This window comes from Botrytis byssoidea, assembly GCF_014898295.1.
Source record: "Botrytis byssoidea strain MUCL 94 chromosome Unknown BBYS_001, whole genome shotgun sequence".
Lineage (NCBI taxonomy): Eukaryota > Fungi > Ascomycota > Leotiomycetes > Helotiales > Sclerotiniaceae > Botrytis > Botrytis byssoidea.
Window position 1 is genome coordinate 728691 of NW_024065842.1, and position 16756 is coordinate 745446.

At 42.4% G+C, this 16756-nt stretch overlaps 3 protein-coding genes across 3 annotated transcripts; 2 read left to right on the top strand and 1 right to left on the bottom strand.

The window, feature by feature from the left end:
• Nucleotides 1-1418: 1418 nt before the first annotated feature.
• Nucleotides 1419-3725, top strand: EAE97_000218 (uncharacterized protein; the record flags this gene model as incomplete). Its single annotated transcript, XM_038870728.1, has 1 exon — nucleotides 1419-3725. The coding sequence occupies one exon, from the start codon at nucleotides 1419-1421 to the stop codon at nucleotides 3723-3725; it is 2307 nt and encodes a 768-aa protein (XP_038738089.1).
• A 1554-nt stretch (nucleotides 3726-5279) lies between these two features.
• On the top strand, nucleotides 5280-6368 carry EAE97_000219 (uncharacterized protein; the record flags this gene model as incomplete). The annotated part of the gene is made up of 2 exons (XM_038870729.1): nucleotides 5280-5600; nucleotides 5670-6368. The coding sequence occupies 2 exons, from the start codon at nucleotides 5280-5282 to the stop codon at nucleotides 6366-6368; spliced, it is 1020 nt and encodes a 339-aa protein (XP_038738090.1).
• A 343-nt stretch (nucleotides 6369-6711) lies between these two features.
• Nucleotides 6712-8506, bottom strand: EAE97_000220 (uncharacterized protein; the record flags this gene model as incomplete). Its single annotated transcript, XM_038870730.1, has 2 exons — nucleotides 6712-7696; nucleotides 7833-8506. The coding sequence occupies 2 exons, from the start codon at nucleotides 8504-8506 to the stop codon at nucleotides 6712-6714; spliced, it is 1659 nt and encodes a 552-aa protein (XP_038738091.1).
• Between the last annotated feature and the right edge of the window lie 8250 nt (nucleotides 8507-16756).

Sequence of the window (16756 nt, forward strand, 5' to 3'; positions counted from 1 at the left end):
CCCGTACAATCAATTCGACACCCTTCGATATACTGTACTATCCTCATCATATCATCGGGAGAACGTACAACAACCAAACATTATCTCTCGCGCATCTTCCCCACAGGGTTACATCCAATGCATCCAGAAAGAGAAAGTTTGTTATTCTGTGAATATCATCGCTAGCTAGCTCCATCCATTCATCTTGATCTTTCTTTTACTTTGCATATTGTCCTACGATTGGAGTGAATCTTATTACCCCTACCTACCCTACTTCCATACATGTTGTCCCTACGGTCCCTACTCGAGTAACTCTATCAGTTGTTTACTTTTGTAGGTGAAATTATCAAACCAGATTATCAGCCAGATTCAATCTCTCCAGACTTTTGATTCATCGCAAAAAGAAATAAAAGAGAGCTCTCAACGAATGAGTCTCAACCTTATCGAGCTACCTAGGTCCTCCAGCTATCTACGATCTACTATCTATCTACTATCGAGCTCGTCCTTTCCTCTTTGGCTTCTATCAACTTATCAAGCAATTCTTCTACCGATAGAAAGAAGGATCACACGGTCATACCACACAGACCTTTTCCGGTCTACCTACTACGAGACTACCTAGGTACCCATACCATAGAAGCATAGCTCAAGCCGGTCTTTCTTAACAAGGGCATAGCATACTTTCGGGCCACTTCCTTGCTTCCACATCATAACCTTCTATTTCTCGTGCTCGGCATATCGCCGTCTTACAAGTTGCATTTCCCATTCTTTTTTACTCTCCCCACTCAGCCCTTCGTACATCTCAATTCATTTCTTTGATCACTTTACTTTTTCTTCCCGCAACTTTGTGCTTGGTTCCGTTCTCTTCCTTCTATTCGCTGTTCCACCAATCTATCCCCACACAGAGCAACGACATCTCAACACATCTGCATCTGCATCTGCATCTCGTCTCGTCTCGTCTCGTCTCATCTTCAACTTCGACTTCAACTCCAACTTAACCACACCATCTTTCAATATTAATCAAGTGCTTCCGTCGCCATTTTCGATTCTACCCCTTCACCCGCCGTATACGGGACCGCTATCTTTTTCGCAATCAATTTGATTTTACTGGTAGCGATCCAGACCACCTTCCCTTGCGTCCTCGCTTTTCCAAACTTGGAATCCACCGTAATCTCGCTCCACAATCCGATCCGTCGTCGATCCTGGACAGCACACACTGAGCACCCACTCCCGGTATGCATGCCTTTAGATAGTCCACGTTATCCCATGGTGCCTTTTTTTTCCCTCCTAGAATGACATATTTTTCATAGGGCTAACTAACATCAAATGCTCCAGCTTTTAACACATATCGATACCTATTCAGGAATACCACATCATCATCAGATCACGCGTTGACTGAAAGAGATCATATCGACTTATCAGCGCGTCGTCGACTATTCACAATGTCTTCGTCGCGTTACACGCAGCAGCCGCTGCAAATATACCAAGATCCCGTCACATCCTATGACAGCGCGCCCATGCCGTCGACGAAAAATTCTTCAAATCAAAAAAAGTCGTCGCCCTTGAGAACGATCAAGAACGGTTCGAAGCGGAACGTCATCTTTAACCCACCTCGGAATGGACCTAGCAAACACTCACCGCTCAAATCGCATAGCCCAATGTCGAGTTCGCCCTCAAGAGCGCCGTTCGGCAATAAATTAAACATGGTGCCGATGCCACCACCTGCGGGATCACGACACAATACCGACTCGATTGCGAAAAAACAAACTTTTCAAACCAAGCACAAGAGCGCTCCGCAAAAAGCACTATTTACCACATTCATGAACACTCAACCTCAAGGAAAAGAAAATTGTCCACATCCCATGTATTCACCAAAGTCACAACCTCATTTTCGCGACAATTTCTCGAGTAGCAACTTCTCCTTGGAAGGACTGTATGGTCAAAAACCATCACTAAAGCGTTCGTTGATGGAAGCTGCACCTATTCAGGAAGCGAAGGTTCAGGGCAAATCAAAAGCAGAGGAAGGAAATGACGCATCAGGACCTCGAGAACTTCCAGAACCAGATTCTTTCCCGGCTATCCACGATGACGGCTTCAAACCTTCGCATAGTTATGCTCAGTTGATTGGCATGTCGATTTTGAGAGCTCCGAAACGACGCCTGACTCTAGCGCAAATTTACAAGTGGATATCCGATAACTACTCCTTTTATAATGCAGCGGACGCTGGCTGGCAAAATAGCATTCGTCACAATCTTAGTCTCAATAAGGCTTTCGTAAAACAAGAGCGGCCAAAGGATGATCCAGGAAAGGGCAATTATTGGGCGATTCAAGTCGGAATGGAATATCAATTTATCAAGGAGAAGACTACACGAAAACCTGCAGGTCCAAACGAGAATCTCCCGGTATTGAATACAGCACTCACACCTGTCGATGCACCAGAGCTTACGCCACCCACGCCAATGTTTAAGGATTTACCGTCGTCTAGTCAGGATGTATCATTACCAAAGTCGACGTATAAACTACCGGAAAAAGTAATTCCTTCTATCCCAGAGTTATCTTCAGACGCTACCATTCCTGCATCGGAATTTAATCAAGATGCGGAAGAGGACAACGACGACGACGACGACGATGCCCCTCCATCCTCTCCACACATTCAATCATCTCCGCCAACACGAATGATGCATTCTTCTCCTCCTGTAGCTCGCCATGCACCTAGACGGAATCATACGCCACCTCCTGTTCCACGCTTTCCATCTTCATCACAGACTAGATCACATAAACGAAAGTTTGCGTCCATGGATGATAGTGGGTACTTTTCATCACTTGAATCTTCAGCAATGAGACCAAATGGCGTCAGTCGATTGCTAACATCTGAAGCTGATCGGCCGAGGATTAAGCGCGGCCGAGCTGAGGAGGAAATAGCTCGTCTTCGTGGTTCTTCGTACGATAGCCCTAGCAAAGGCAGGTCATTAAGTGGATTCGTTCCACCATCCTCCTCTCCGCTGCGCCGAGCTCACCCACATGACAACTATCAAATGTTGCCTCCTCTGACTCCTGCTGTCAAGTTGAAGGCTCCTATGAAGCCACCGCCATCGATATCTCCAAACACAAATCTCCGTATGCATCGTGACAAAGTTAGGGAACTCGTTGGCTCTCCAATCCGTGGTTTAACTGTTCTCGAGGATAGTGCATGGAGTCCGGCTTTCAATCTTGACCATAACTCCTACATGTTTGCCGATTACGTCCCGGACTTTGATATCTTCCAAGATTCCACAGCATCCTTCGCTGGATCAAGTAATGGATCACCGGGAAAGCGTTCAGTTAGGAGACCTCGCATGGATCGATCGAGATCTGCAAACATTTTGTCCGATGTGACTAATTCTAACTTGAACAAGAGTGTCACCTCCACACCGGTGCTCAAACTTACACCTGCGTTAAGTGGACCTTCAACGTTTCTTTCCCCAACCAAAGGAGGCTTAAACTTCATGGATTCTCCATGCAAGCCAAACAATAAGTCGCCTCTAAAGTTTGATTCACCAACCTTGAATCTCTGTAATTTTGATCTTCCTCACGACGATTTCTTCAACTCTGAGTTCCTTACTGAAGATCTATCGGATTATGCTGGATTTGATATCACACAACGCTTTCCAAAGATTGGTTCAGGAACTCAACAGCAACAATCTAGGAATACATCCAAGAACCAACCACCCCGACCATCGATGGGTCGAAGTTCTACCACACGCTTTTAGGCTGGATGCGTAAACAATAGTGTATTGGATACACACATAATGACTTAATGAACTTTACGACATTATGAAATTTGGGCTGTCAACTTCTGTTCTTCTTTGTTGAAGGAGGTGGAAGAGGTTGAGATTTTGCTCAGGGGGTTCAATAGGATATTGATAGAGTCTGGAAAAGCCTCGCGACCTCTTGTTGATGATAATGATGTTTGGGTACATGTTTATTTTGATTTAGGGTCTCTATTTCACATTTTTTTTGTTTTTGTTTTACTTTGCGTTTGTCTGCGTTTTTGCATTGCTATTTAAGGAATCGGGCAATAAGTGTGGTTGGACTCTTTCTGCGTCTGCGTTTGGAGTAGCTACTTAGCAATTAAGGGTGGGCGGTATTTTCCAGTCTTGATTTGTTTTATCTGTCATTTCATCTGGACTTATACCTGGATCTGGATTTCTCATATTGCATGGCGCTGTAGGGAGGGTATTTCACTCTGATTTCTACGATAGGGTTTGCATACGGATATGGATATGGATGGACGGATATTTGGGAAGGCAGGCAGGGCAAAGGGATGGATGGATGAATATGGATGAGGCCATAGATGGAGGAGTTACGTGAATTCTTGGGGTGGTGAGAGATCAGTGATGATTAGGTCTACTCGTTGTTAGACGAGAATCATTCACTACAGTGAGTGATCTGAAGGATTCGCGACGGCAATTCTTAGTACATATGAATATGTTTAAGTCCATTTATGAATATCTCTATTTGTGTCCGTGATTGCTTCTAGTGAATGAGTAACTGAGTCGATAAGTAAAGGGGAGTAAATTGTATCAGTATCGGTCCATTTTAGGGGAATGAAGGTTCCCGAGCCCCCTTTTTCCATTTTTGTTTCCTTTCTAAGACTCCAAAAGTTTTCAGCTCTACCTTGGTAGAGTATTCACTACGCAGTTTCGTAAACAATAAAACTCTTTTTGCATTATATAGATATCTATTTTCAAGGTTTTATTTGAATAATTCTTAAAGGCCTCGATAGTACTAGATACTGTTAATGACTAACTAATTGTAGTTGTAATAGACTCTTAAGTAGAAGTGATATTATCTAGATAATAATACTTTATGTAGAAGTATCTTTGTAAGTTTTGTAAGAATGTTTTATAGGAATGGGTATTAGATTATAACGGCGAAGATCAAATTGTACGAAGTAGCTGGGGTTTCATTCACATACCCAAATCGGTTAGTATCATATTGGAACATACAGTATTAGAAATACCTGCTTACCCATCAAGGCCCCAGGAAAATAACCAATAGATATATCACCGTCCCCGCCTTCTTCTTAGTTGCTGGGATTTCTGTTGTGGAATTACTTTGGTCATCACAGCTGACTACCAAAACACTACACCACAAATCCCTCGATGTCTCCAACTACACCAAATCGTCTTCCTGATAAATCGGGAGTGCCCCGCGGTTTTATTCTCTCAACTGGCAAAGTTCGAAGGCTCAAGGTGCTAAACCATTAATTCGTCGACCCATAACGGCATGTGAAGCATGTCGTGCAGCAAAGGTCAAATGTAATGCAAGAAGTGACTGTCAACGATGCAGAAATAGGGGGGATTAAATGCGTATACGCAAGCGCCAACGGTTCCTCGGAGTCCAGGTTACAATCTAGGTTACAGCGTCGGAGCGGAAGCCCAGAAAGCTTAGAACTAGAACAGCCCTTGGGCAGTAATGATATTTCGCAAGAGAGATCTATAGAAAGCTCTATGGATCTTGAAAGTGATACTACCGATATGTCGATACCGAATAATGCAAGTCTGAACCTTGAGGATCTGGCCCCGTGGTCACAAGAGATGGGGGAGCAATTCCCTTGGCTCACCACAGATTCAAGTTTCGATGTAAGTTGCCCCCCCAGACTGAGTGAAATTGCTATGTTGAAAAGTTGCTAATGAATATTTTCCCATCAGAACACGGCTCTCCACTCAACAAATCTAGATGCAGCAGACTGGAACCTCACTCAATTGTCACCAACGTATCCGTCTTATCAATACACAACTCCAACTACCTCGGAGTCATACAACGGTGCTCTCGAAATGTCAAGTGGAAAATCAACCACCAAGAGTTCCTCAAATCACGCGCCCTCACACAAAGAAAAGGCGCCTATTACTTGTCAGTGTCGGTCACGACTAACGCTTTTTATCCCCAAAATTACCAGCGTGATGGAAGAATCACCAACCCCAAGACTAGACAATGTTTTCAAAGCGACGAGAGAAGTGATTCAAAGTTGCCAAAACATGATTGATTGCACAAGTTGTCAACTCAGTTGTTCGGATCTCATGTGTTTACTAGTGGTCTTTCAGCATACAGACGCATGCTTTACACATATTTCAAAAGTTGATCTGACTGATGCTACCACGGTCAGTATCGGCGGTTACGAAGTTTCTATCACCAACGATATTAGACCAAGACAAATGCTTGACATGGATCTGGGGAGACAGGCAAATATGTTGCTTGACTCAATTACCGCTGTTGAGGAGACCCTGGCTGCTTCACCATTTGCTGCAAATCGTTTAAACGAGGTGAATAGCGAGTTTTTAAAAAATGTTAAGGATGCTTTCAGGGCAAATTTACAAGCAGTTACAGATTCGGTCAATAAGGTGACCTAAAACCTAGATAAGGGTCGCAAGATGATGGAATTTGTCAATAGTTTGAACATCCTACTAGAAAATATGTCCGTAACCCTCCCGATCATTTCGCTTTTTTTTGCGTCAAAAGGTCCGCAGATTGAATGCCATTCATGGATGTGCAGTTATATTATTAAATTGGTACATAAGAAAAGAAACTGTTTTAAAGGAAGATAGAACAGAAGAGAGAGATTGCAACCTGGCCCCGGTTCAAAAATAATGTTACCATCCAAGGTGGACAGCAGACCAGTTATACAACTCGAAATAGTTTAAATAAGAGAATGCACCCTTAAAAAGCACTATCTGAAGGTAAAGTCTCCCCAATTTAACCCGCCACAACAGCAGCATCAACGAACAACTTCTCTCTTCTCATGAACAGGCTCAAAACCGCGATCAATGAGCCAGCAGCTATGACTAGAATGTATGTTTTACCAATAGCCTTGACAATAGCCTCTAAGACTGCAGTTTTCTGATCTGGCCTTAGAGTCTTTATGAAATCTGTTCCTGATCCCTGCACTGCAGCCTGGATTTCCGCCCGTGGGACATTTGGAAGGATATCTAAAATACGGCTCTGGCTCGTATTGAGGAAAGCGGAATTCGCGATTGCAAGTGTAATGGTTATCCCTGCGAATTGCGCGAGAGTCATCAAGCCAACAGCTGCACCAATGAGCGCAGGTTCAACAACTGCCTGAGCGACAGAAAATGAAGCTTGAAGCCACATTCCAACCCCAGCTCCGATGATGACCGTATATCCGTAAATGCGACTTGAAGAGGTGTCGAGGTCAACGGTGTACATGCAGGCAGATCCAGCTGTGGCCAAAAGGCCACCAAAAAGGTACCATGGCATGTAGTAGCCCCATTTGGCCATGAGAGCACCATTGGCAAATACCATGACAACCATAACAATAATGAAAGGCAATAAACGGATACCAGCATCCAGAGGTCCATCGTCGCGGGTATACTGAAAGAAGATCGGGACGAAGTAAATCGGAACGAATACTGAGGACCCTGAAGCAGCGGTGACGGCAAACAAGATCATGATGGTACGAGAACTGACAAATTCAACAGGTATTATTCGACGTGCCGAGGTGGTGAACAAAACTAGACTTTGTTGAATGCTGAGAAGAATGAAGCATACTCCAGATCCCACAAAGAGACCGATCACTTGCCCTGAGTTCCATGGATAGATATTTCCGCCCCAATTGATTGCCATTACAAACATAGTGAAAGCTCCAGCTTGAAGAATTATTCCGACGTAATCCATTTCGACTGCACGCTCCTTGAATGGAACTCCTGGACGGGCATCTTTACTAATCAAAAGGTTAGCATCCATCATCATTGAAGGAAAGTTGTTTCAAGAGAATTTTCGAGGAAGATTATGCCATCGACAATTACGAAGGGGGACGATTTGCAGCTCTCCTGTCTGTCTTGAGGAAAATTGCTGACCTGGGAATCATGAAGATATACACCGGCGCAAAGACTCCACCAATGAGAAGATTGATATAAAATGCCCATCTCCACCCAACCGAAGATTGGCTGAAAGCACCTCCAATAACAGGGCCGAGCACAATACCAATTCCCCAAGTGAGTCCAGTTGCTGAGATATATAAAGGACGTTCTGCAATAGTCGTTGTGAAGGCAATCAGAGTCATACATCCGGCATACAATCCTGCGCCCCCGATACCACACAAAGCACGACCCACAATCACAGCATTCATCGATGGAGCAGCAGCACAAACCGCTGATCCCAACTCAAAAACCAAGACGCTGAATACGTAGAACCATTTCGCGTTAAATTGCGTGTAAATTTCCCCCCAAACTAAGTTCGTCGCGGTGGCGCCTAGGAGGAAGGAGACGCTTAACCAGGGGAGTTTCTGCACTTCCCCAAAGCGGGTGACGATAACGGGTTGCAGATCTGCAACGATGGTGTTGTCAAGAGCGTAGAGAAAGATGGAGGATGATATCGCACTTATTACCAAGACCCATCTCAACCCCGTGATTTCTCGAGATGCTAGTGCTTCTTGCTCATGTGTATCATGGAGCGTTTCGCTATCTGGGAGAGTGTTACCAGGAATTGGCTTGTCCTCAGTGAGGAAGCCACGGTTGTTTGGCTCTGCCATTTGTGACCAGGTCTACCGAGGATAATATCAGCCAGAGCAATCTAGTCTTCTCCCCACGAGAATCTGACCTGTTCTGTAGAATTTGATGCTCTTCAACACAGCAGGAGAGAACTGAGATGTAGGATACAATTTAGAGGAAGATACAGACAGCTTGGAGTCGACGAGAACTTAAGTTAAGAAAAATACAAATAAATGTAAATCACAGAAAAACGCTAGTAAACAAGAAAAACACAACATCATCGGTAATACATTGATTTGTAAGACGCAATGCAATTTCTGAAAATCCATCTCCAGAAGTAGAAATCTGCGAAAGATTCATTGAGGGTAGTAGACACTCCCAGCCCATCAGGGCGTTGAGAGACGGAATATTCATTTCCTCTTTGGGTAATGCTGATATATACGCACGGTGGAAGCAGGTATGATCATGATTACCCCGTAAAGAAAAGCTTTCCCCGGGAAATTTTATTTAGACGTTCGAAAGTGCTAATTGTGACTCTCTCTGATTTGGGAAATCCTGACGTGCGGTGGCTTCGGTATGGAGGGGAGACTGCCGATGGGCACAACCTGCTGTCACATATCTGCAACGTGCACGCCGAGAAAGACACTTCTCTACACGTGCGATGGATGGGGAACATATCCATACTAACCATATCCAATCTGTTGCATTTAAGAAGTGAGGAGGTAGGGCATTCTCGACCGCAAAGCGCGGATGTTTTGTGAGAATGAGGATTGCAATCGGATGGTGCGGCATGGAAGTATACAGGAAGATTTTTCGACATGTATTTGAGAGATCTCCGTTTGAGGATTTGGGAAAGGGAATTTTGATATGCATTTTTCTAGAATGCTGAAGTATATCATACATTCCGAAGAATGGAATATGAAAACCATCTCAGAGAACGTCGGGCGATTGCTACTCACTACCCACTACTCACTATTCCAAAAAAGAAAATCAAAATGTTCAAAGTGAGCATGAGAGACACAGATAGACATAGCCGAACATTCCACATTCAGTCCATCAACAAATCAGCAGAATACCATTCTCTATTCAGCGAGACAGAATCACCATTCTCACAAGCCTTAATGAAAATGAAAGATTCTTCACTCGAAACCTCGCAATCCATCCATCCATTAGCGAATATAACAACGCGATCAAGATTCTTTCCAGCACGGATCGAATCACCTTACCCTCTCCAATCCATCCATCCCTTTCCACATCCTGAAAACGAAGCGAGGCGTACGAGAAGCCATCACCCAGCTCCAATCCTACAATAACGCAAGAATCGCGAGTGCGATGAAGCAAAGAGCGGAATGTACGAGAGAATGAACTGTCAATCACTTGATTCCTCCGAGTCAACGATATTAATCCATAAACTAGATCGCGAGACTGAAGAACATGATAGCAAGGTCATCCAAGATAGGCTCTTCAATGAATTTCCCCCTACTCGGGATTCTTCTTCTGCTGGTGCGAATTGTTTTTATAGTGATAATTCCATGTAGCATGATTTCATGTATTGATACATTGATACATTGATATCTCAAATGTCAAAAATATAACTGATATAGTTTCAAATAGTATTTTTGATATTCGAGTCTTATTTTTTATATATTTTTTTTTACTATATTGATATTTCAGTTTCAGTTTAATTTAATTTAAAATTTTGAAATTTTAGTTTTACTTTAAAAAATCTATAAAAAAATGAAAAAGTTGAAAAAGTTGAAAAAGTTGGAGAACTTCACTCGAAAAGCGAAAATTTATTTTCAATTTTCAGGACTAAAATATCATTATTTATTAGAACTAGAATATTAATTAATCATTCGGAAATAAAATAATCTAAACTAGCATATGCTCACCCCCACTACCACTTTTGACATTTGGGGTATCATTATATGGAATAGTGCTATATGGGGTTATGATCATAGATTATATGGTTGTGTGATAGATTGGTTTGGTTACATGGTAAGATTTTGTGGTAGTTTGTTAGGATACGAGAGTGATTGTTTGATATAAATTCAGACAATGATATAAATCCAGAAAACCATATCGTCTCAAAAGAAGACGAAGACAAAATCGGCTTCCCTATCTAGATAAATCTGTACTCCAACTCCCACTCCCACTCCCACTCCTACTCCCAAGGGCCTAAAATAATGCGAGTGCTAGCTCGCACAATATATATATGGATCTAACTCAGACCATTGAAAGCTTCTGAATATCTCAAACGTTCGAATTATCAAACACAAGGGGTAAGTGAGTAAGAGCGACTATATGATTTTCTCGTTATCTTCGATATACAAATGATTATGCTCATCGTGTGATTGTCTATCTACTTTAATAATCTAATGTATTTACCCCTGCCAAGACTCGGTTGATAGAGTCACTTTATCGTACTCGAGTATTAGCAGAAGAGTTTGATAGAATGGATAAAATCAGGGTATGTAATAGTCCGACCTGCAATCTAATCATGTAGGATTTAGAAAGTCTGGAAGAAATTAGAAGTTTGAAGATAGTTCAATGTTTCATGCAGATTCAACATTTCAACCGACTTGAATATTCTATTTGATTGGGGGATCTGACAATCCTCATTATTGAATTGTAGTTGGGACTATTGGGTAACCTGGAAATGATTCAACGATACTAGCCGTAGAGACCCCTTATAACTTCGTTACTTTTGACAACCCCTATGACGCAGAGAATGTTCTCAATTAGTCAAAGAAGAAGAAATGGGGCATCATCATCTTCAATGCCGCGATGACGTTTGTAGCGTGAGTACATTTGCAGATCCACACTTGAGTTTTAAAAGCTGCTATGCATTAGGTCATTTTCTAGCCTGTAATTTTGACACCTTCAGTACCTGTAATCCTCTCAGATTATCACTCCCTCGAGGGCGAGATCACTGCTCTTAGTCTCAGTTGGGGAACTTGGCGAAGATCTAGCTCTTCTGTTGATCACCCCTCTTTTCGAAACATATTGCTTGGCTTCGGTCATCTGAATCATTTTTTAAAAAAAATTGTAGCTGCAGATTCTATTTTCATTTTCGGAGAACAGATTATGCAAGTTTGATGTAACAGACTGTTTGAGACTGTACCGATATGTATTGCTTTGGATGTTTGGTTAGACAAACCACATTAGATGGAGGGATTATGACTGGTCTAATTGGGAAGGCGAGGTGAAGTGATTGGGAGCCATTCTTCTAGAGGGTCTTATATTTGTATACTATGCCAAACTATATGATTATATAGCAATATATGAAGCGTTAGAAGAAGGGAGGACCACAAGAGATTTCCCCTCTGCAACTACACTCTCACACACATGGGTTCTAAACCAATTCATGAATTGCACGTAGGAAATTTAGACCAGATCTGATTATATGACCATTTTTCACATTGGTATCAGACAATGAACTTTGTGACGCTGACGCCGAGGGAAAGCGGTCTTGGGGGCGAATAGGGGGAGAATCAAAGAGCGAAACATTGACAGAAAGAGAAAGAATCAAGAAGAGAGCAACCCAGATAATCCAATTAAACGAAGCAGGCTCTAGAGCTTAATGTGCAGCAGCACAACCCAGGAGTAGACAAGTAACCAGTCATCAGTCATCAAAAATTACCCATCAACTAAATAAATCCAGAAGGTGAAAACTATTGATCATATCACCGCAGTCCAGACTACTGGATTTCTTACAGCTATGCATATGGTAGTCATCAATGAATATCTTTTCGCCCATCTCAATTGAGGTGCCCCAGCTACTCCGATCGCAACTCCAACACTCCTATCACCTGATAGAAGCATTAAGCACTTCAGGTATTTCGAATGGATATCTTGCTGCTCTCGTCATATTTTATCATGTGAATTGCGATCCTCAGTGACATCATGTGATCCATATTGCGTTGGTAAGGCGTGGGGTGGGTGTCTCTTCCAATGTTTGAAGGCTGCTTCTGTCCGTTTTGTACAACCCTAGAACAGGAATCGAAGAAAGGATTTGTGGAGGTTGTGGTCAGATCTTGTGCTTTAGCTTAATTCTGTGTTGAGTTCGATGGTAGGTCTTGGCGAGTATCCTTGTAATCTCTAGATATTTGACTTTTTATATTGGATGCTTTATTAAGAGGAGATATATTTCCATATTCAATCTCGTATAGAAGTTGCTTTGGCTTCCCCTTCTAAACTTTGTGCTGCTTTTTGCGCAGATCTCGTAGAGTAAGTGAATTACTTCCTCTGGCCAACTATATCTAGTTCTCTTGGTGACTCTAGGCAGAACTGTGTAGTAGATCTGCGGTATTACAGCTGCCTTGTTAGCTAAATTCTTGTTTTGTACCTTATATGGAACGTTCTAGGCTTGGAAGTGTTTTTGTTTATTTTGAAAAAGTCTCCCTACCGATCTCTCCAAATCAACTTCTCATGAAAGCTGGATATCCACCACTTACTCCAAAACACCGGGCAAAAAGTTTTTCTTTTCGTCACAGACTGCATCCCAAACCTCTTGTCTACTTTCTTCATTTCTCCCCCGCTCATCTACTCATTTTGCTTTTGCAAAGGTATGTTAAATTGTGGATACGCACGAGTTGAATGTTGTGGTATTTAATGTAGTACTCATGGACATACCCAATCCACTTGGACTAAGTTTGGGCAACCACTGTCTCAACCATATGCAAAAGCTTGATAGACCGATGAATCGATGTATTAATTTCTCGAGACTTGGCATGACTAATTCAACACCCTACCTATTTCATTTCTTTATCGCTCGAAAATATCATTAGACAACAGATTACACCGCACATGTAGTTGAAATTGACGTATCACGAAAGGTCACCCAACCTCGTGGATGCGGGACGTTTATTGTCTGTGTGTATACGGGTAGCATGCATATCCGCATTCAGAATGAGCTTGGACTCTGGCTTGGCTTTGCTTTCAGTCTACCTGCAGTGTATGTAAAAAGCAGGTAGCTCCTGGTATGACTTCATATAGATAGTGATGTCTGAAAATGCTAGATGAAAGGGTGCAATGATTCGCATGCACCGCTACATTTCGATAAAAGCAAGATGAACAAGCGGTCATGCCAAGTCATGCAGTATGTACTTTTCCTTATATTCTACATGCAGACATGTTGAGAAATGATGCGAGGCTCACCTCAGGTAAGACACTATACCATGGCACTCGCACATTCATCTCACTATAGCAACTATGCAATAGCGTATGATGCTAATGCAGATAAAAACCAATGTCATACCGCCGCTGGAAAAAGATTTAAGGCCCGGTACCGGATGATCTACATTGGCAGTTGGTGGGTACATGCGCATATGTTTCACATATGAATAAGCATTATGCTGCAGCCGTGTAGATGAGTGGCTGTTGCACAACCTTATTGTCAATTGCCAATGAGGAGTTTCTCGAAAGTGGCTGAAAATAAGGTGACTCGTATCGAGAAGTAATTTTGAGAGGAAGACCAAGAGGGGTTTATTAATGGTAACTTTTTGTTATGAGTTCATGAAAGGATAATTTTGCAATCCTTAAGCTGCGCTTCATTAATGCGTTCGATGTTCCAAAGAGAATACATGAATTAATTGAATTGACTTCAGTGTTTCAGGCGATTTCAATGTTCCACGTGAATCCAAAAACTCGGGTGACTTCAATATCTGTCATGAATTTGACAATCAAAAATCTCTCATTGTCGGGCACAGTCTGAGTCCTTGATAGGCAAGAACAAATCGTGTTAAAAGTACACAGCACAGCAATTGCGATCATGCGCCAGTGACAGTCAGGCTGATGATGTTGAATTTCAATGCCTAAAGCGCCTCGACTTAAGGTCACTGCTGTAAATACCGTCCCTGTGTAGCAGTAACGACTTGGATGTGGGGGTATAAAATGTGGCAAATATCTCGCGGTGAGGAATTGATATGTATGAGTGATATATAGTCGCAATTTGTAATGTACAATTAAGCGCTGGCTGCCGAATGTTTGTGAACACATGCAAATTGATAAACTTCCCGTCAATTGATACTTGTACTAGGTGTGGTTGTTGAAAGGATTGGCGCTCACCGGGGAGCCGGGTGTATTTGGAATTGGAGCCATGAAGCTGTAAAATGGAAGGATGCCATGGTACATTCGCACGTGTGTCCGAATGAGCTTGTGTTAGGTCGAAGATAACGATTGATAAACATAGAAATGAGGCATTTCTTGCGGTGAGAAGAGAAATGTGATAATTTGAAGGAATTTGCTGCCCGTCGATCCTGAAAGCGCTTACTCTGATATCAACATCATCTGAGATACACACATTACAATCAGTATTGAGAATAATTGAATTTACCATGAATCTTATTGGTCAATTCTCAACCAAGCAATATATATGTACTGCAACTTCAAGAAATCATGATGGTGTGACGATGGATGCCAAGTTACGGAGAAATGTGAGGAATTGATCTATGAGGGATTTAAATATATGTGAAATGTAAATCAAAAAGCTTGTTTCGAGGTGTTGTGTAATGGTCACACAACATCAAAATAACCAACAGGACGGAATAGTATACAGTTTCAGGTGATGGGAATGGTGAAAACGAACTTGCAAGAATGAGGAAAGGCATGGCCAACGGTGTGATGAGATTCATGACTGTGATTGGTCAAACGGAGAGTGTAGTAAAGAGGATTTGGAATGTGGAGAGGTAAGCAGCAAACATATCATATTCTGAAATCGAGGATATGAGTGCACTCGCTGGAGGTAATCCTAAGAGATACTAGGCAGACATTGAAGATTCAAGAAACGATAGACAAGGTACAAGGTAGGTAGGAGGTATTTGTGATAATGCTGGATGAGCTGGCATATTCTGGGGTACTGTATTGTGCGAACTATTTCAAGATACTTGGCTTGCTCTCTCCCGTGTGTGTGAGTGACCAAAAAGTGGCTGAAATGGAGAACTTTCTTTCATAGATGCAGTAAGTGTAGACACACTAGGTGAAGTCGAGCCACTTCCACGTACATACATGTAAGATATTCTACGTTGGGCAGAAGAATCTCTGGGGTGCAAGATAAGAGAACCGGAGTATGTATTTGAATAAGGAAAGAATGGCGAACTATTTGTAAACACATTGCAAAGTATGGAGTGGTGATTGAGGAGGTGACTAGCATGCATGATAATTCTGGAGTAAAGAATGGGGTATTGAACGCATGCAACGATACCAAGGTTGGGATGTGATGTTGATGTTGATGTTGATGTTGATGTTGAGATTGCTATTGCTATCGATATTTGTACTACAAATCAAGGTGATTTGACGGTTGTATTCCGGAGAAGCAAGCTTGACTAAGAAGTTGACAGTTTGACAGTTTGCCAGTTTGCCAGTGTGACAGTGTGACAGTCTGCACATTTGATAATTTGACTGTTGTTTTGTGGAGGAGGAGTGGGAGTGGGAGTGGGAGTGAGAGTGAGAGTGAGAGTGAAGAGTAAACTTTTTGATTACCCCGCTGTTTTGATTGATGCAGCAGGCAGTGGTAAGATTGGAGGGTGGAGGGCTGGTGATAAATTTGACCAATTTCTTGATATAAACACACCGCACACATACGAACCGACCTCCCACATGATTTTAACCTCACACCTCCAAGCGAATAAACCCAGTACTTTTTGTTGGTAAGATCTTATTACAATGTAGGTAGGTATGGTATGATCAAGAACCTCGGATCAAAATTTCGTCTTCATATAGGGCTGAATCGGAGAAAGAAGCCTTGGGGATGTTCTGCTCACCAAAGCTTATACCAATACTCGTACTGAGAAAGAGTATTCGTCTTCAGATTATTGGCTGGAATGACAGAGTAATGTTGGAATATATTTCACATGGATCCATTCAGAGATCTAGGCAAAGGCCAACCCAGCATTTTTTTTTTCTGTACACAATTTATGTTGGCGGTGATTGTTGTTGTACTCGTGGGGTCTACTAGATGGTTGTTGATTGTTTCATGAATCAAGCAAAGGACGGCAAGCCAGAAGAGGCCCCGCGCCAAGCAGCCATAGGGATTGAAAGAGGACCAAGGGAAGGTCGAGTGATGAAGTAATGATAGAGTAATGGTTAAGAATCATACGACAATTGTATGTACTGTTGGGACTGGTGTACCTACCTATACGAGCATAGTAAGGGGAAAAGGTAGACCGGCCGATACTCAGAGGGACTTGGAGGGACTTAGCGATCCAACAGCCTTTTATTCCTTACTCCGTACCGATCTCTACTGTCAGTCTGTTGGTCATTCCTTACTCCGTACCAATTTCTCGAGAGCA